Source organism: Mauremys mutica, chromosome 5 (genome assembly GCF_020497125.1).
Source record: "Mauremys mutica isolate MM-2020 ecotype Southern chromosome 5, ASM2049712v1, whole genome shotgun sequence".
NCBI lineage: Eukaryota > Metazoa > Chordata > Testudines > Geoemydidae > Mauremys > Mauremys mutica.
The window spans coordinates 28,390,152-28,409,943 of record NC_059076.1 but is presented as its reverse complement, the minus strand read 5'-3'; the positions used below and the strand labels follow the sequence as shown (position 1 = coordinate 28,409,943).

The following is a 19,792-nucleotide window of genomic DNA, read 5'->3' as shown; positions in this document are numbered from 1 at the left end:
ACTAGGCAATCACATTGTAAAATTGAGATGAATTCACTAGACATACGGAGACAACGGTAATAAATAATAGCTGAGTAAAAAGTAAACAGAACATAAAGAGGCCATCTGGGGCTAGGCAGCCCAAAAGAAGATTAAAACCCAAGTCAGCATATTAAATTACACCATGTCATTACATCATTTAGATCAGAGCTTGACAATGTAGATAATATTTGTAAAGACTGTTTACAATTAAAAACTACTGAAGCATGCCATGATAGATTTTTGTTTGAGAGATGTAGTGTACAAAGGGCTCTTCTTTCACATGCATAATCAATCTCCTCTGGACTAAACACACAAGGGCTGGAGAGGAACAATTTTTGTGTAATGCTGTAGAGCTGGAGGAATTTTCTTCTTTTCAACAACTAAGATTTTGGAGCAGAGAGGGAACCAGATTGTCCATGGAGCTTTGTATGAATATACAAGGATAGGGGGAGGAGGACAGGGTGCAAGGAACTCTCTTTCACACCCTTCATGACCTGGGGTTTGGGGATGTGAAGGAATTTCCCCCTCTGAACTCCACTGGGGTTGCAAATCATCTCAAGGGGGCCAGGGAGCAGTTGGGAAAAGATGAAGTTATAGCCTAAAGGATAGTGTAGCTTGCAGGCTCCCTCTGAACCTGGGAGCTGTCGGTACAATCCATCCCAGAGCTCTTCCTGTGGTGGGCTGGCTCAGCCTGCTCCCAATGTACTTAAAGGCATAATATGAGCAAGAAAGACAGACAAGACTCTCTTCAGCAGTGAGGCTCTGTGGGGGTAGCACACCCCAGTCTGGAAGGCAGACAAGTACAACATGCAAGACTGAAGAATCATGAGGGGGCCGTCTCAGAGGGAGATCATGAGTGAGGGAAATAGAAGCGAGGAACAGAAGTCCAGGAGAGGGAAAGTGAAGAGGCAAGGTGTGTGTATGATTCCTGGAGAGGATTGGGATGGATTTTTAGCAACCGGAAAATTAAGGAGAGGTGGCTGAGTTAGGAGGAAGAGAGTCTGTTCATAAGGCAAACTATTTTGACAGGTGGGGGATGGTAGTTGGAGGCAAAGTTTTGGTAGGCCATGTCCTGTTTTGTCTTTATCTACCCTTGAAGAGTCATACTGAAGGGAAGAGAGTTGTGTGTTTATAAGCAGGCTAAATCCCCACTCAGTTACTTCAAAAAGGTTCCTGTTTAGGTCCCTTGCTGTCAAAGCCATTCATAGTAAAAATGAGAAAATATAAAGAGTGCAAAAACATTTCTGGTCAATAAAAAGCATGATGAAGTGAACAGATGCAAATAAATTGCAAAATCCCTGGACCAAGCCAAACTCTCAGCCATTGGCAAAACTTGTCACAATTAAAATTTGGGTTCCAGCAGAGACTTCATGATTCGTGTCTAGAGTCTGGGAGTATCCCAGGCTGTACATGCAGTGGACACCGCCCTTTATGGGACACAGAAGTGAGGCATTGAGGAGACATATGAAGTCATCCGTCTACCTACCAGTACAATATTGTTCCATACAGCACAGTACATTTTGTTGCATTATTTGTCCCAAGCAAATAGAGCTTTCCCCACTTCCTTTAGGAGACTATTCCTTAGCTGAGTAGGTCTATGAGAAATTTTTTCTTGATATTTAGCATTAATATTAATATTTAGCATTAATATTTTATTTTTTCCTTCTTCAATCTTCCACTGTTTTCATTTTTATTTTATCACTTCTAGTGATTTCTCTTTGTGCCACTCTAAATGATCTTTCTACCTCTTTGGGGCTGAAATCTTTCAAATATTATAGGTTGTAATCATGTGTCCACCATCTTGCTTGTCACTTAGCCAAGCTAGATATAGTTAGTGTAGCTCTCTTTAATCTTTTCTCCTAAATCAATCCTTTCAGCTCCCCAATTATTGTTGTTTATTTATTTTGCTCACTTCAAACTCTCTCTAAGTTACAATTATCTTTCTGGTAATGAGGAGTGCATTCCCTAAGAGAGTGTCAACTGCTTGTAAAGTTGTCTGGCAGGAGTAGATGAATTTGGTTCCCTTTTTAGTGTGTGCTTCCTAGCATAAGGGCAAAATTATCTTCTCAGATTCACGCAGTATATCTTCATGGGTATTTTCCTCTCTCAATATGGAGAGATTTTAAACATAGGAAAAATAAGAAAAATGAAGATGAGATCTAGATCTGAGAACAGAGTTCTGACAGAGTACAGTGTACTGTATCTGGAATGCCAATTATATGCTATGTGTCTATGTACCCATTATATGGAAAGTGGAGGAGGTGGGGCTGGCACAACGAATGAAGGAGGAAGTGGATTCTAGAACAAAATGATAATTAAAAGCCCTATCGCCTCATCACTGAGATGAGTGTAGATTCTCTAGCTTTCCAACAGGCATGTTGCAAATTCTCCACTTTGAGACACATGATAAACAGCAACCCCCCCAGCTCCACATCATGACAAAAAGCTAAGGAACGACAATCAATTATAGGGACTAAATAAAGGCAAAACCTCAAGGGAAAAGGACAGGATCTTTGTAGTATCACTCACAGCAGATTTGTATTCCTGAATTCTACATTTCCACATAGTTATACTGTAATTTCATGGGGGAGATAATGCCGTTTCAGAATGATGGCAAATCTGAATGCAGTTCACACTCTATCATGCAGCACCTGGGAGGGTTGAGAAAAAAATGTATATAGAGGAAGTGTGTTATCAGTCAGCAGCAATCCCGGCTTTCTAGTCAATCTAGATATAAAGTGTGAGTGCTACAAACTGTATCCCTTCTTTCTACATCATACATAATCAGCATTTGTGAGAGTGTTGTAAGGGAAAGGCTAAAAAGAGTTTTGTGTATTTGATGAAGATGCCCATACAAAATGAGAAACAAAACTGGGTATATGGTCTTTTGATAAGGATTGTTTGTATGCATGACACTGGATTTTAAGTGAAGCCAGGAGATTGATTATTGGACCAAAATGTTTGACCCCACTCTTGAGTTTAATGACCCACTCCAAGTGAGTTACTGTAAAAAGGGAATCTATTTAGCATTATATACATCAGGGGAAATCAGCACATCAGTAGTGTTAAAAATTATTTCTATAAGACTGTGTATCACTACACATTATAAGATAATATAAGAAACCTTGACTATAAACACTATATCAACTTCATCCCTCACCCTTGGGGGGAGGGATAGCTCAGTGGTTTGAGCATTGGCCTGCTAAACCCAGGGTTGTGAGTTCAATCCTTGAGGGGGCCACTTAGGGATCTGGGGCAAAAATCAGTACTTGGTCTTGCTAGTGAAGGCAGGAGGCTGGACTTGATGACCTTTCAAGGTCCCTTCCAGTTCTAGGAAATTGGTATATCTCCAATTATTATTATTTTTTATTATTATTATCCCTGATGCAACTCTATCTAAAGCAGTGGAGTTACTCCAGGCACACATTTGATCCATTATATATTTCACTATATGTGAAGCATAAGGTTGATTCATATTTACTGGTGGCATTTCTAAGTATCTTTAGGCCAGCTCATAAAAGAAGGCGGCTACAGGCTCCATCAGCACAATGTTTGAGTTCAATACTATATAATCTTGTCCTTCACGTAACTTTTAACATTTTTTATATATATTTATAATTACAGAAAAGTATAGTCTTTATAGCAGAAGAAAATAAAGACTGAGTAACTACTTCAAGGTTTCCCATTTGAGTGTTGTAAAAATATTTTAAAAAATGTATTTACAAAAAGAGATATGCAAAAAATCTGTATTTCTTCTTTAAAAGAGCTAAATAAATGCCCAGTGGAAAAAATATTAAGATACAGTACAGGCTACATAGAATTACCAGTAACCGTTGTAAAAACAATAGAATATTCTAGTTACATGTGTACACATTTTTAAAAATAAAACAATGTTTGAAGCCCAATGTTTAAATTAAGGTTAAATTGACTAGGGAAAAGTAAATGTATTCAAGTCTGGAAACTCAAACAAAATCCCTGAACACACTACTGTATTCCTCTACTTCAGAAAAACACACTCACGGTGCTTTTTCCATACATTTTGAATAAAAGCCACATATGCCCAACTGTAGCAGACCTTTCTTTACCTAATAGGGCACCAACTGAATTACCACTATTTAATCAAAAACCAAATGCTCAGAGACAGTCTCATCAGATTCACCCTTTTGGAATGTGTCAATGACCACAACAGAAAATACAGATATAGAAACAAACAGAAGACACAGATTAGTCACTTGCCCCCACATTTCACGTAACCATTATAGTCAAGGGATGACATTGTTTCACAGTCTACTATCTACATGTGTTATCCAGTATCTACCATTCTACTACACTAGCTATACAGAGGAAGAACACTACCATATGCAGCTAATTTTATTTTTCCTTTTCATGTGGTCTGAAACCTGAGCATCAACACACCATACATCTAGTCATCCACTGTACAAACACTAGATGCAGACCATAGGGAACTGTACTTTATTCTCCAAAACTATTTTATGACCTTTGATGTTACAAAGAGGATATAGAAGAGTAGATAGCAATGGGAAGACTACTTGAAATACTTAGATTAAATGCTGGTTCACATCATGTAGATACTGCACTCTAAAATGGGATATAGCAGGATTTGGAGGCAGAATTAAAGTTATTTGTGGAATCTTAATTCTAAATTTCCAGATGTTGCCAAATGGCAGTTTGATGGCCATCTTGCAGCCTCACAAGAAAGCATCTTCAGTAGAAGGGATTGGAAGCACAGTAAGCTCCATCATCTCCTGTCCCAGGATCTCACCAAGGTCACTGTCTATTAGAGTTGAGTGAAAAATGGTATTTACAACTGCAAGAAATTCTGATAGTTCATTTGTTTTCATCTCAAATTGGGATAGAAAGTTGAAATACTGAAATTTTTAATGGAATGAAAACTTTAAACAAAATTCCATTTGGGTCAGAATGAAATGTTTGTCATTCTCAAACCGAAATGTTTTGTTTCAGATTATTGAACTGACTCAAAACCTTTTGTTCCAAGTGAGCTCAACGTTAACACCGTATCTGCCTCTGGTGCCATCATGCCTCATGGGGGTTGTAGTTCTGGTGCTTCTTGCCCCATTTGCTCCTGTGGGCCTCTGGTCAAACTGTATCTCCCATAATAAAGCTCTTGTTTTGTGACTCATGTTGCACTGCATCGCTTGGTCAGAGGGCAGACTGTGGTGCACCATGGGAGATGTGTTTAGGTGTTGGAGTTCAGCCCAGAGGGTAGAACAGAGGCACAAGGCACCCAAATTATGACACCCATGAGTAGAGCTGCACAAACATTTTTATCCAAAACTTTCCCTCCCCCAAGAAAAAGGCAGATTTGAGTTGACCAAAACATTTTGCCAATTCATGTCAAACTTGCCAAATTGTTTTGGTAAAAAAATCATTGACATTTTCTAAATGAAAGTTTTTTTTATTCCAAACAGCTTTTAATTTCAAAATGTACTTCAATTGTGTTGAAAACATTTTAAAAAAAGGTTTAATTAGCTTAAAACCAGAAGAAAACATTTTGTTTGACCTACAACAATTTTTTTTCCTTTTTGTTTTGCTGAAAATTTTTTTAAAAATTGATTCTGATTGACCCCAAAATAATGTTTTATTTTTCAGTACAATAGAATAGAAGAGAGCAGATTCATCTCTAAAAATTGTCCAAGCTGGAAACTGAATAATGAGACGGGGGGTGGGGGGGTTAAACTCCTAACTTCATCTCTCTCTAGTACAAATTTAATCTTTCATTACATTGTCATATCAGGTTTCAGCAGCTTGATTATTTGTTTCAGTTGTTACTTCACCAGGTTTAGAAGAGGTACTGTATAGCAAATTTGTTGCCAATTGCTTTAGAAAAGATTATCAAACATCGAGAGCAAAATTGCTCTTACACTATATAAACCTAGAATAACTGCATTGAAGTGAGTATTATTCCAGATTTACACCACTGTAACCGAGAGCAGAATTTGTCCCTCAATTTTTAGCTTGGCTTCCAGCTGCTAAAATAAATATGAATTTTGCTGTTGTAATTAATAATATAAGTCACAAAAATATAATAACCAGAGCTGACAGGGTAAAGACAGAACAAAAACCCAATTTCTAAATTGGAAAAGAAAATGTATTTAGTAATCTTTTCAAGTTGTCACAGCAAAGCACTGAAAGGCAGCAGATCTCTCTGATCACTGACATGCAGCTGAGCCATAGGTAATTGAAACTAATGCCGGTTTCAGTGGGAAAAAAACTAGAAGGGAAAAAAGCACAGCAGGAACAGAAAACCACTTGCAATGCGTTACTTTAAAAGGTTATGAACCATTTCTTCAGAGTGGCTCCCTGCCTTTTTCTTCTTACCTGACAATTTAGGTGGTACAGATATTAGTGAGTAGCATTTTAACTGAACACCAGCAAAGGTCACCTGTAGAAACTATGTGAAAGCATCTCAGCCTTTCCCCAGGCATAGATGAACCATAGCAAGTGCCGATCTTATTGATGGGAAAATTTAAAATACAATGCCACTAAAGACAGCTCCCCACTCTGATTTTATTTATTTATTTATTTAAATTATTCTCAGGGCAGACTTCAGTTCTGACGTATGGAGGCACAATTCCCATTGGCTGTGCTGATCTACACCATAAATGAGTTTGGCCATTGGTTTCTTCTATGCTCCCACTTGAGTCTTGTAAGTCAACCCTAGGAATATACAATAGTTACTTGTGGTTTGTTCTTAAATTAAATTCAATTAATCTTAATTTTGGTCTCATGAACTAGAGAATGAGAAAGTTCCAGGCACTGATCTTTTTATTTAGGATCTATATAAAGCACCGTAGGAATACATAACCATCATTCTATGGCCTCTCAGTGTGATGGGGTTCTGGGGGTTGCCACCTGGAACTGAGGTACAGCTGAGCCCTCTGTGTCACCAATCTGGGTTCCCTCTTGCACTGTGATGTTGTGACAAGCTGCAAAGCCCTCCAAGCAAGCACCCACCACACCAACCTCCACGCAGGGACCACACCCAGCTGTATTCATGAATGCTCTGGCCAGCCACTCATGAACCCACAATAGAGAGGCTACAGCCTAAACACTCCCAGCTCCCTAGCCTGAGACCTCAGAGCTGTACTGTCCTGCCCTGCTCAAAGTCCAACCACTATGAACTTATTACGCAGTCCGCCAATCTTACAAAGGAATGTGGACATGCACTAACCCTTGATCATGAACCAAGATTTATCCCTTTCACACGTCAAACAACACGCAGCATTTTAAGTAAAATATAAAATAGATTTAACTACAGAAAGATAACTTTTAAGTGATTATAAGTGATAGCAAAAAGATCAAAGTAGATTACCATAAGAAATAAATCAAAACACAAACTAAGCTTACAATATTAGCTAGGATTTGAATCAGTAAATTCTCTCCCTGACTGACGATACAAGCAGTCCACCAAGTTTCCATATACAGGCTGGAAATCCTTTTGCCTGGGACCATCACTTCCCCCCAAGTTCATTCCTTTTCATCCGGTACTTTCAGGTGTAGGGAGAGTGAGGTGCAGTCATGTCATCATTCCCTACCCCCTTTAATATCTTCTTCCAATGTGCTGGAAAGCTGTTTTAATGTGACCTGGGTCAAACAGTTCCCATTGTGTAGTGCTATCTCTGAGAGGTTTCTATTGTACACAGTTCCTGGGGTAATCCTTGTGCTTGTGTGCATTTCTTCAATAAGCCATTAACATTGTTTGGCCTTTCTATTGTTGTACCTGAAAGGCTGCTTGTGGATATTCTCAATCTCATAACATGTTTCAGAGCACATACCAGGGCCGCCCAGAGGATTCTGGGGGTCCGGGGTCTTCGGCGGCAGGCGGCCCTTCCGTTCCAGGACCCGCCGCCAAAGTGCCCCGAAGACCCGCGGCGGGGGCCCCCCGCCGCCGAATTACCGACAAAGCGGGACCCGCCGCCGAAGCGCAGCCCGGTCTTTGGCGGTAATTCGGTGGCGGGGGGGGGTCCCCGCCGCGGGCCTTCGGGGCACTTCGGCGGCGGGTCCCGGAACAGAAGGGGCCCCCCGCCGCCGAAGACCGGGTTGCGCTTCGGCGGCGGCGGCGGCGGGTCCCGCTTCCCCCCCCCCGCCCCAGTCTCAGCCTCTTACCCGAGCGCGTCTCCGGCGGGGCCTGAGCTCTGTCCCGCTCAGAGCTGCGTGGTGAGGGGGCGGGGCTGTGAGCTCCACGCCGAGCGGAGGCAGATGCCCCGCCCCCTCCCCACGCCGCTCTGAGCGGGGCGGGGCTCAGGCCCCGTTGGAGCTCCCAGCGCCGCCCCCTCACCACGCGGCTCGGATCGGGGCGGGGCTCAGGGGCTCGGCCGGAGACTCGGCGCTTGATGCGCTAAGGCTCCAGGAGAGGGGCGGAGGCGGGAGCCTCCGCTCTTCTCTTGGGGGCCCCTGTGAAGCCCGGGGCCCGGGGCAAATTGCCCCCTTTGCCCCCCCCTCTGGGCAGCCCTGGCACATACATAGCCAAACTTCGTAACTTCACCTACAGCGATAGCACATGCAATCCAACGAGATATTCATCTCTATCAGATCAAGACTTTTAGAATGATACCTCACAAGGCATACTTTGTGCAAAACATATCCTAATTATATGACTGTGGTGAATATGGGGGTGCCAGGGTGTGTCACACTCAGTGCCATCAACACCACGGTACTGTTGTCCTGAAGGCTGCCACCATCCACTAAGAAAAAAATATCAGCGCTTAAGAGATATTTAAGACCTAGTTTCCCTTTTCTTCCTCCTTCACCAAAGGATCTATCAGAAGATAAAGATCTAAGGTCTGGTCTACACTAGCGGGGGGGGGGGGGTTCGAGCTAAGGTACGCAACTTCAGCTACGCAAATAGCGTAGCTGAAGTCGAAGTACCTTAGTTCGAATTACTTACCCATCCTCACGGCGCGGGATCGATGTCCGCAGCTCCCCCGTCGACTCCGCCACCGCCGTTCGCGGTGGTGGAGTTCCGGAGTCGACGGGAGTGCGTTCGGAGTTCGATATATCGTGTCTAGATGAGATGCGATATATCGTGTCTAGATGAGACGCAATATATCGTGTCTAGATGAGACGCGATATATCGAACTCCGAGAAATCGATTGCTACCCGCCGATATGGTGGGTAGTGAAGACGTACCCTAAGGCCATATCCTTGTCCACTTTCCACAGATCTGTGGTGCAAAGCAAACATAAGTAATCAGTTCAGAATTCCCCTTGCCTAGGTGAATCCAGTTGTCAACATATAGTTCATGCCTGAGGCAAAGGGGCCATGCCCTAAATTGCTGGGATCGCATGCTCAGGTGCCAGAGCAGCTTCTTTAGGGCCACTACAACTAGTACAATTTAGAGCAGCATCAGAGCTGCTCTAAATTTTTGCTTGAGACTGAACTTGTGCTTGGCAGACACACCCTTAGCCTGAGCTGCACAGTGTTCCACATGAGCAGTATTCTTGATCTGGCTATGCAGATTTGTGTGTGAATAAGGGAGGGTTGGGGGAAGGAGAAGGGGGATTCCCTCCTCTGAACTGTTTGCTAGCTTTAAATGTTCAATAACAAACCTGCCAGGCAATATATCCTTCCCCTCCACCTGTACTTATTATCCTGTGTTTTATATCATCGTTTGGTAAGTAGTACCTGAATATTTGGGTGATGGGCACTTTTGTTATGCTGACAGGTTAGTCTGACAGATCAGAGACAGAGAGAAATGTATTATGACATACGATTTACACTGGTCTACAATTTCAGGCAGCACAGGCTCCTCTGGGTAGCCACGGAAAGCCTTGGCTAGCCCAGACACACCAGGATGTCTATCTAGGGGTAGATATTGGCTCCGAGAATGTCTTTATGTGACCATTTTGCTTACCTACTTTCAGATGTCAGGACCCTTCCTGGCTTCAAGACTCCCGTGTGTGTTTTTCTCCCCCCGTTTCTAGGATTTTCACAAATAAATAATTACAACGGTCTATTGAACATACACCGAGCAGACGAACTAAAGGGTATTATGCTTAGAGGCATAGCATTATGGAACAAAACCTGATCTACAAGTTTGGGAAAAATTACATAACCTAGTGCTGTAGGTGGGAGATAAATGCAGGTGCATTGAGGGAAGAAGCCAGGCCAAATTAAGGCAATCCAGAACTGTAGGCATATCCAACATGCACCCTCTATAGCCCTGTTACTGCATCCTGGCTTCACTTCTCCTTGGGGCAGGAGCAAAGTTCACACCTCTTGGAACTATTGTTTCAGGCTCTCTGCCCAACTCAGGCAGACATCACTTACACTTGATTCATATTTTTTTTCAAGCATTTCTTTCCATCCATAAGAGCTAGAAATATTTTTCTTAAATGAAAGCTGAGATTTTCATTTCATCATGTGACTCCAGGAACTGGGGTACTAGCATTGGCTTTATGATGCCGATGCCTATGCATTCTTCTGGCCTTGGAGAGAGTTGCTAAGGGAAATCATAATTACTAATAGCATCCTCTCTGCAACAGCTGGACATTTGAGGAAAAAAGAGTCCTCAAAATCAGATCTAGTTTCTTCTTCCAGATACAAAACAAAACAAAAAACAAGCCAAACAAAGGTGCTTGGATAAATGTTGCTATCAATTTATTTCATAGCACCCAAAACTGTGCTGACAAGTCTCTGTCCAAAAGATCTTAGAAAAACAAACAAAAAATCTTTATTCATCTGCATTTCAGACTACTTTCAAGTTATTTTTGTTAGAGAGGCTGATAGGAGAATTCATTAGAGAAAAAAATGTGCATGACATAAGTCTCAGTGTTGCACATTTATCTTCCTTCCTTGCTTGTTTTTTTTACTCCTTTGCTTTCGTCCTACAGTCAAAGTGATGGATGTTTGGCCAACAAGTCTAAAAAGAGTGACACTTTGCTTCATTCCGCTTTCTACCGAGTATATTGGCTGAGGGAAATGATGATTTTCTCCAGATTAGGGAGAGAAAGAAACACAGTGGGGAGGAGCAGTATTTTTTTCTCTCTCTCATGGACTCAAAGACAGGCCAACAGAACTCAAGCCTCAGGGGCTAGGAGGTAAAAAGATTGCCAGGAGTGGGACCAACAGGCACAAACAGCTCATAACCTCCACTGCACCAGTGGGCCTGAAATGCCCAAGGTGGGCAGGGCCAGGAGAAGGAAGGGTCAGGCTTTCAGGAAGCAGTATAGCACCTCTCTAATGGTGGGCTCCTCTGAGGTCCCAGCTGGATTTTAAAGTTACCCTTTCCCACATAAAACCTGCATGAGGACTAGAACTCCTCTCTCACTGTTGTGAATCTTCCCCTCAGGCTTAACTGTTCTAGCAGGCACAGATTTGTAGCCCCTCCAGGCCTGAAGGAGTGACTCAAGCCCAATAACAAGTCACCAGCCTTATACCAAAGATGTAAAGATTATACTGTGGTGTGTTGCCCTGTCTTCTATGTTACTCAAAGGAGTTCCCACAACACAGGATATTCTCTTTCTGAGACAGAGTATCATGGCTGTCAGTTCAATAATGGCTAGCATTTGATCTCTTAGCTTTCCATAGACTGATTTAAAGTTCTTTTTTTATTGAATTATTTATATCCATCCTCATTTTCAACTGTTATGTTTTTTGTGTGTCATCTCTCTGGATAATTGTGTCTTCTCGCAGCTATATTTCTGGATACTGCAGACTAAAGAAACAGACATGAAAATAATGCTATAGGTCTTTGTTCAAAATGCCTGTCCTTTCTTAGCTTCTCACCTTGGACTTTGCTATTACAACACACAGAGCATAGAAGACATCACAGGGAGGGAAGCCACTGCAGGGGTGGTATAAATGTTTTTGAATTGGGTCAATCAAAATATTTTGTTTAGATAATTTCAAAATATTTTGTTTTGAATTTGACCATTTTAAATTTAAAATGTTCAATATAAATTAACTGCAATTTCAAAATGAAAAAAATTGGTTGAAACCATATAAAGGAACTTTTCATTGACACTTTCAGACAACAAATTTCATTTTTTTTTTTAAATGGGAAATTCATTGAAAACCAACCTTTACTGTGAACAGTTTTGGTTTTGACGAATTAACATTTTCTGACAAACGTTTTGTTGAAAAATTCCCAACCAGCTCCTGTTTTAGTGGCACTGTATTTGCAGAAGTTATAAAGAATGAAAACACTTACAAATAGAATAATTAGGACTGTAAATAATTATCTCTCCCAGTTCGTCTTCATCCCTTCCAATCCGTTGGGTGATAACAGTATCATGTGTCTCATTACATTTTGCCTGAGTCTTTTTGATTGAAACTTGGCAACAGTGCAAATATCACTCCACTATAAATGAGAGGAATAGCTCTTTGATAAATATCCATTCAGTCAGTGATGTGGACACAGCGGCAAAACGAGGACAGACACATGCATGCCACAACTTTTATTAAACTTTAACAAAGAGGAGGGGCGCTATCTGACAATCACCCATGCTCTCCTATACCAGGTATCTAAGGCCTGGTCTGCACTAGGACTTTAATTCGAATTTAGCAGCGTTAATTCAAACTAACCGCTCAACCGTCCACACCAGGAAGCCATTTAATTCGAACTAGAGGGCTCTTTAGTTCGAATTTGGTACTCCACCCCGGCAGGTGGAGTAACGCTAAATTCGACATGGCTAGCTCGAATTAGGCTAGGTGTGGATGCAAATCGAACTTAGTAGCTCCGGGAGCTATCCCATAGTGCACCACTCTGTTGACGCTCTGGACAGCAGTCCGAGCTTGGATTCTCTGACCAGCCACACAGGAAATGACCCGGGAAAATTTGAATTCATTTTCCTGTCTGGGCACTTTGAATCTGACGTCCTGGCTGGACATCGGGGCGAGCTCCGCAGCACCTGCAACGATGCAGAGCTCTCCAGCAGAGGAGTCCGGCCAATCCAAGAATAGAAAGAGGTCCCCAGCATGGACAGACCGGGAAGTCCTGGATCTGATCGGTGTGTGGGGCGAGGAGTCTGTGCTGTCGGAGCTGCGCTCCAGCAAGCGGAATGCAAAGACCTTCGAGAAGGTCTCCAAAGCAATGATAGAGAAAGGATACAGCCGGGATGCAATGCAGTGCCGCGTGAAAATCAAGGACCTGAGACAAGGCTACCAAAAAGTCAGAGCGGCAAACGGACGCTCCGGAGCCCAGCCCCAGACATGCCGCTTCTACAAGGCACTGCATGCCATTCTAGGTGGGTCTGCCACCACTGCCCCACCAGTGACCGTGGACTCAGTGGATGGCATAGTGAACCTGGACAGTTCCTCCTCGATGTTCGCCGATGTGGAAGATGAGGAAGGGTCTGTGGAGGACGGCGCAGGCGACAGCGAACACAAAACCGCTTTCCCTGACAGCCAGGATCTCTTCATCACCCTCACAGAGATCCCCTACCAACCCTCCCGGCCGTTAACCCGGACTCTGAATCAGGGGAAGGATCAGGCGGTAAGTGCTAGAAACATGTAAACATTTATTTTTTATAAAACAGGTATAAAAAATAGAAATACTATATATAAAATTTTCAATGAAAAACTATATGAAAAGTAGGTCCACACATATAGGGATTGAACAATAATCCTCCAGGGACAATTCAACAAAGGTCTCATTTAGGTCCTCGAAAAGCCTCCGCAGGAGGTTCCTGGGGAGAGGTGCCTTGTTGGGTGCTCCGTGGAAGCACACTCTTCCGCGCCAGGACATCCTTATGTAGATGGGAATCATCGCCTCTACAAGCATGGCCGCATATGGTCCTGGTCTCTGCAGGGCTTCCCTTAGCATCCGCTCTTTGTGACTCCGAGGGACCCGCATCAGGGTGATCTCGTTCATGAAATGCTGCATCTAATTAGGGCAATTAGTGTATTGTTACTGTTGTGAATGGTTGACTTTTACTTTGCATAACAATGACCCTCGCTTAACAGCCACGTGTTGTAGGCCACATAGGAAAAGCATACATTGATCTTTCCCGTGCACTGGCGGGAGTGGCTGGAAAAGGGTCAGAGTATATGATTTCCAGATTGCCTTTAGTGGGAGGGCACAGCTATCCATTAACTGATAAGCAGAATGTACTGTAAGGCTTACCAGGACTGTCTGCTAGATGGATTCAGCTGTCTCTCCCCACTTGTCCGCTCTCCTGTGCAATGCCGCAGCCAATGAGAGCGTATTCCGAAATCTCGAACTTGTCCCGAGATCTCGTGAGACTTGTTGCCCTGTATGGTCTTGTTCAGAGAAACTGACTAGACTGTGTTCACTGTTTGCAAACATGTATCTGTTCAAGGAAATCAATTACTTTTCCCATCACACAGCTTCGGCTCTTTCCCGGACTGCCCCGGCATCCCCCTCGCAGAGGCTGGCGCAGATTAGGCGGCGAAAGAAAAAGACTAGGGACGAGATGTTCGCGGAACTGATGGCTTCCTCCAGAGCCGAGGCGGCAGAGCAGACACAGTGGAGGGAGACCCTATGTCAACAGCATCGCACACACATCGAACGGGAGGATAGGTGGCGGCAGGAAGACCAGCAGGCGACTCAAATGCTGCTTGGGCTAATGAGGGAGCAAACGGACACGCTCCGGCGCCTTGTTGATGTTCTGCAGGACCGCAGGCAGGAGGACAGAGCCCCCCTGCAGTGTATCTGCAACCGCCCTCCCCCGCCAAGAAGTCCTGCCCCCCCCCCACCCAAAAGTACAAGACGGAGGGGCGGTAGGGGCCGTGAGAACTGTCACTGCACCACTGCATAGCGCTAATGTACCACACACCTCTCACGCTATAAATTTGTAGAAGTGCTTCCCTTACAGGCTCACCCAGTCCCAAATCCAAGTTTCATCCCCCCACTGTGTATTAGATTATTAAAAGCTGTTTGCTGTTATTCACTGTTTCGGTCACGTCTTTCGTGTCAGAGGATTTCTTTGTGTATGGGGGGGGAGGGGATTTATAATTGCACGATATAGCCTACATTACCAGGGTACAGACTTGGGGGCATGATCAACTGCAGGGCACACACACACTGCAGTCAGTAGGCACCAGGGTCACTCTGTGTGGTGTATGCTGCCCCGGGTCATTCTGTGATGTGTATGCTTGTCCAGGGTCCTAGCACCTGCCACCCCCTTAATGTTAAGGCACGCTGCCCTTACCATGCACTTCCACCGTAGCAACGAGCCTCTCCGCTGCCCTGAGCCCCAGCAAGAGCCCTCATCCACGGACAGATACTCACCCTTCCCCCACACCCCTCACCCCTTCCTACGCCCAAACCCGCAGCCCACTGCCGTCATCCAAACCCCTATCCAAAGAAGGCACCACTAGCCCCTTCCTGCAAACCCACCCCTTCCTGCAATCCCTCCCCTTGATGCACAACGACTTGCAACCGTCCCCCACCCCAGAGACCTATGTAGGAGCAGGAGGATGTCATTCCTCTATGGAACAAGCGGTCTGTACATCAGTGCACACCGTGCCCAGCACAGTATGCGTCCATGTTTCAACAACTGAACAGAAATGCAAAGTAAAACAAAGATTTATTAATAATGAGTGTAACAATTAATTGTATTTAAAACGTGCTTTGGAAGTGGGGGAAACTTGGAGAACGGGGTATGTAACCGCAGATCGAAATCGACACATACAGACACAGGCCCAGGGTCACTTTCTATTGAAAGCAAGTGGAGAGTCAAAGGTTACCCTGCTCTCCGAGGAAACTAGCTTTCAAAGCCTCCCGGATACACAGCGCTTCCCGCTGGGATATTCTCTCGGCACGGGTGTCTGGCTGAGCGTAAACTGCAGCCAGGCGATTTGCCTCAACCTCCCATCCGGACAAAAAGGTCTCGCCATTGCTCTCACAGAGATTGTGGAGCACACAGCAGGCAGCAATAACTAGGGGATATTCTTTTCGCTGATGTCCGAGCGAGTCAGTAAGCTCCGCCATCTCCCCTTGAGACGTCCGAAAGCACACTCCACCACCATTCTGCACTTGCTCAGCCGGTAGTTGAAGAGTTCCTTCTCTCTGTCCAAGGCGCCTGTATAGGGCTTCATGAGCCAGGGCATTAGCGGGTAGGCTGGGTCCCCGAGGATCACTGTAGGCATCTGCACATCCCCAACCGTTATTTTGTGGTCCGGGAAGAAAGTTCCTGCCTGGAGGCGTCTAAACAGACCAGAGTTCCTGAACACACGCGCATCATGAACCTTGCCCGCCCACCCAACGAAGATGTTGGTAAAACGTCCCCTATGGTCCACCAGTGCTTGCAGCACCATAGAAAAGTAGCCCTTTCCGTTAATGTACTCGCTGGCCTGGTGGGCCGGTGCCAGGATAGGGATGTGAGTCCCATCTATAGCCCCACCGCAGTTTGGGAATCCCATCGCGGCGAAGCCATCTATGATGTCCTGGACGTTTCCGAGAGTCACTACCTTTGAGAGCAGTTGCTCAACGATTGCGTGGGCTACTTCAATCACAGCAACCCCCACGGTAGATTTGCCCACGCCAAAGTGGTTCGCTACTGACCGGTAGCTATCTGGCGTTGCAAGTTTCCAGAGGGCTATGGCCACTCGCTTCTGCACACTCAGGGCTGCTCGCATCCGGGTGTCCTGGCGCTTCAGGGCAGGGGACAGCAAGTCACAGAGTTCAAGGAAAGTGCCCTTACGCATCCTGAAGTTTCGCAGCCACTGTGATTCATCCCAGACCTGCAGCACTATGCGGTCCCACTAGTCCGTACTTGTTTCCCGGGCCCAGAATCGCCGTTCCACACCATAAACTTGACCCATTGCCACCATGATCTCCACGGCGCGGCGTACCCTGCTTTGTGAGAGGTCTGCGCCACTCTGTGAATTTCTGTCCTCACCGCGCTGCCGGAGCCTCCTCGCCCGATTTCTCAGCAGCTGACTGTGGAAGAGGTGGACGATAAGGTGCGAGGAGTTGACAACGGCCATAAGTGCAGCGATGATCGCAGCGGGCTCCATGCTCGCAGTGATGTGGCGTCCGCGCTGTAACCGACCAGACAAGGGCGCGAACAGATTTCCCGCCGGCGCTTTCAGGGAGGGAGGGCATGATTGACGGTTCTATGATGAGTTACCCAAACCACCCTCGACACATTTCTCCCCCCAGCAGGCATTGGGGGCTCTACCCAGCATTCCAATGGGCAGCGGGGACTGCGGGAACTGTGGGATAGCTTCCCACAGTGCACCGCTTCCAAAGTCGACACCAGCCCCGTTACTGTGGACTCAGAAATTCGAATTAGTGTATTTACTGTGGATCCACAAATTCGACTTCATAAGGTCGAATCCACAAATTCGACTTAAGTAGATTCGAAATAGTCTTGTAGTGTAGACAAGGCCTAGGTCTTGTACCTCTGGGAACCATTCATTTTATTTTCTTAACCACACTGGAAACTGGCTGCAAGTTGCGATGAACAAACAATTACACCCCAGAACCTCAGTTCGGTACTAAGCACATTCCTACTTCGCTCACTGTGGCTTGAAGGTGCTGCAAAGAAGCAAAAAACTCCTTCATCCTGTGCCAATTGGCCCATGGGAGAAAAAATTCCTTCCTGACCCTGTAACCAGGTGAGCGGCTCGACCTGCAGCACCTATCAGGCCAGGTTCCCATTCCTAGTTCAGGTGGGTACAAAAGAGGCTCCACATGGTTCCTGCACTGGGATAAATCCTGGGAGATGCTGGCCAATCAGCACCCCTTTCCCCCAGCTGGCCAACAGATGCCTGAAATTCCCAGGGGGTTGAGCTACCTATTGTCCATTGGTGAGTGTCTCCCTCCCTTGCTCCCTTCCCACCATTCACCATTAGCCCCATCAAGTTCCTCCACCTATTTCTGTCACTCTTTACATTGGAGTTATTTCACATTTCTATCTCACTTCAACTGTGTGTGTTTTTTGCCAAATATAAGAGCCCTGCTCTTGACACATTAATAAAAACCTCAGCATGACTCACTACAAGAAATAAGAAAAATGGAATTAAAATATTGAAGAATGGAATAAGCCATGGTTTAGATGTTTTCATCTCTAAATTTCTTTAACGCCATGAAATTAGTTCATTGTCTTCCCTAAAATGAATCTGCATTAGACTCTCAGTTAGGAATTATGGAGCAGATTTTCAAGGTTAATTATGCACATGGATATGAGTTCATGCCTTATGCAACCTGTGTTTGCATGGAAATCAGGCATTTGTGTATGCATATGGTCAATTGAGTGCTTAACTAGTCATGTACACCAGTAAATATCCTACCTGAGTGCAAGAAATCATTCCATCAGTTAATAGTGAGCATCAGGAGGTGGACATAAAAATCACAGGTAATAGCATCACAGAATTGTCTATCAGAAACTGTAGCCCTGTATCAAAACAGACTTACAGATATGTTAAAGTATACGTAGTAATTACTGGGAAAATGCCACCACCTTATTAGGCATCTTAATCTGTTTCTGTGTTTTAGTATCTGTTATGCTGTTTGTTTCATTAAAGCAAAAACCACTATAACCTGTACTAAAAGAATGTTAAACACCTAAATAGGATATTAAAACGGAAAGTTATGAGTATTTCATAACATATTAATAGTTCCCTTTCTGTTATAGTTTAAAAAATTACTCAGATTTTTAAAGTACTATCCTGCATTCAGATGTTGTGACACCATACGTAAGGACGTATTTTTAATTTTGACACTCTGCCATCTCATATATCAAGATAGAATCATAGGGTTAGAAGAGACCGAAAGGTCATCTAGACTAACCCCCTGCGAAGATGCAGGATTTGTTATGTCTAAACTATCCAAGACAGATGGCAATCCAGCCTCCTTTTGAAAACCTGCCACAACCTCTCTAGGCATGTGAATATAACCATCACAATTTCTTTAGAAGAGAAAATCCAACCAAAATTATGGACAACTGCAATGGTGTTCAAAGTCATTCATACAAATGCAAAAAAATGTACTATATAGAAATAAATTAGTGTTGTATAGTTCTATTTTATAGTTTTAAACTATAGTTTTAAAATTCTCCTGGCCCTGCATATTGTCTCTTTTACAGGAACTGTGTCATTGAGTGGAACCCACAAAATGGGCAGAAAATGCCTGGAAGATCAGGAAGAATTTTAAAGGGCCAGGACTGTATAACATCTAAACATATTCTTCTTGTTTAATATGCTTTTAAAAGGATCATAGTCACCTATTTTCTAGAATTTGATTTTTTGTTACTCTCTATAGTTTAGAATGTTCTTACAAATGGTTCTCGTTTAAGAGATTTTGTTCCTCTATTCCACTATGGTTCCCTCTTAAGACAGCAGTTTTCCTCAACTGGAAAATCAAGGCAGCCACTTATGCTCTCTCTGCTCCTCCAATTCAGAAACTTTGGCCTGAAGATGTTGTTCTTAGGCTCTCAGGCACCATGAGATGCCACTTGGACACAAGGAAAATTGTCAGACACTCTGTACTCTTGTGCTGCAAACTAGGCGAACTACCTTTGCCAAATCTGCTTCTACAACCCCCATTTTCTCCCCATATATAATTGGCCACTAACTTTATGCTTAGAGTGAGTATTTTTAATTTTTTAATTTAATGTATTAATTTAAACAATTTCCTTTACTCCCCACAGTACCTAATTCTCAGTCCAAATTCCTCTCTGGACATGCTATCTGGGGCCTCTGTCAGCTTAAGAATTCTTCCTTAAGAGGGCTGTCCTGCAAAACTGTCTTCACTGAAGCTAATGGAAACTAATTTTATAGCATCATATATCAGCAGTGGAAAAAACACCTTCTGCATGCC

The 19,792-nt window shown here is 44.1% G+C and overlaps 1 protein-coding gene across 10 annotated transcripts in view; it reads right to left on the bottom strand.

Annotated features, from left to right (window-relative positions):
* GRID2 (glutamate ionotropic receptor delta type subunit 2) overlaps positions 1 to 19,792 on the bottom strand; it is a 1,103,852-nt gene that overhangs the window by 106,476 nt on the left and 977,584 nt on the right. The window contains exon 14 of one of the 10 annotated variants that reach the window (XM_045017710.1): positions 2,476 to 2,672. The exons of the other annotated variants lie outside the window; for them this stretch is intronic. Within the exon in view, the coding sequence (XP_044873645.1) occupies positions 2,652 to 2,672 (21 nt within the window). The 3' untranslated portion in view covers positions 2,476 to 2,651. Of the gene's footprint in view, positions 1 to 2,475; positions 2,673 to 19,792 lie in introns of those variants that run through there. 10 annotated transcript variants of the gene reach the window in all.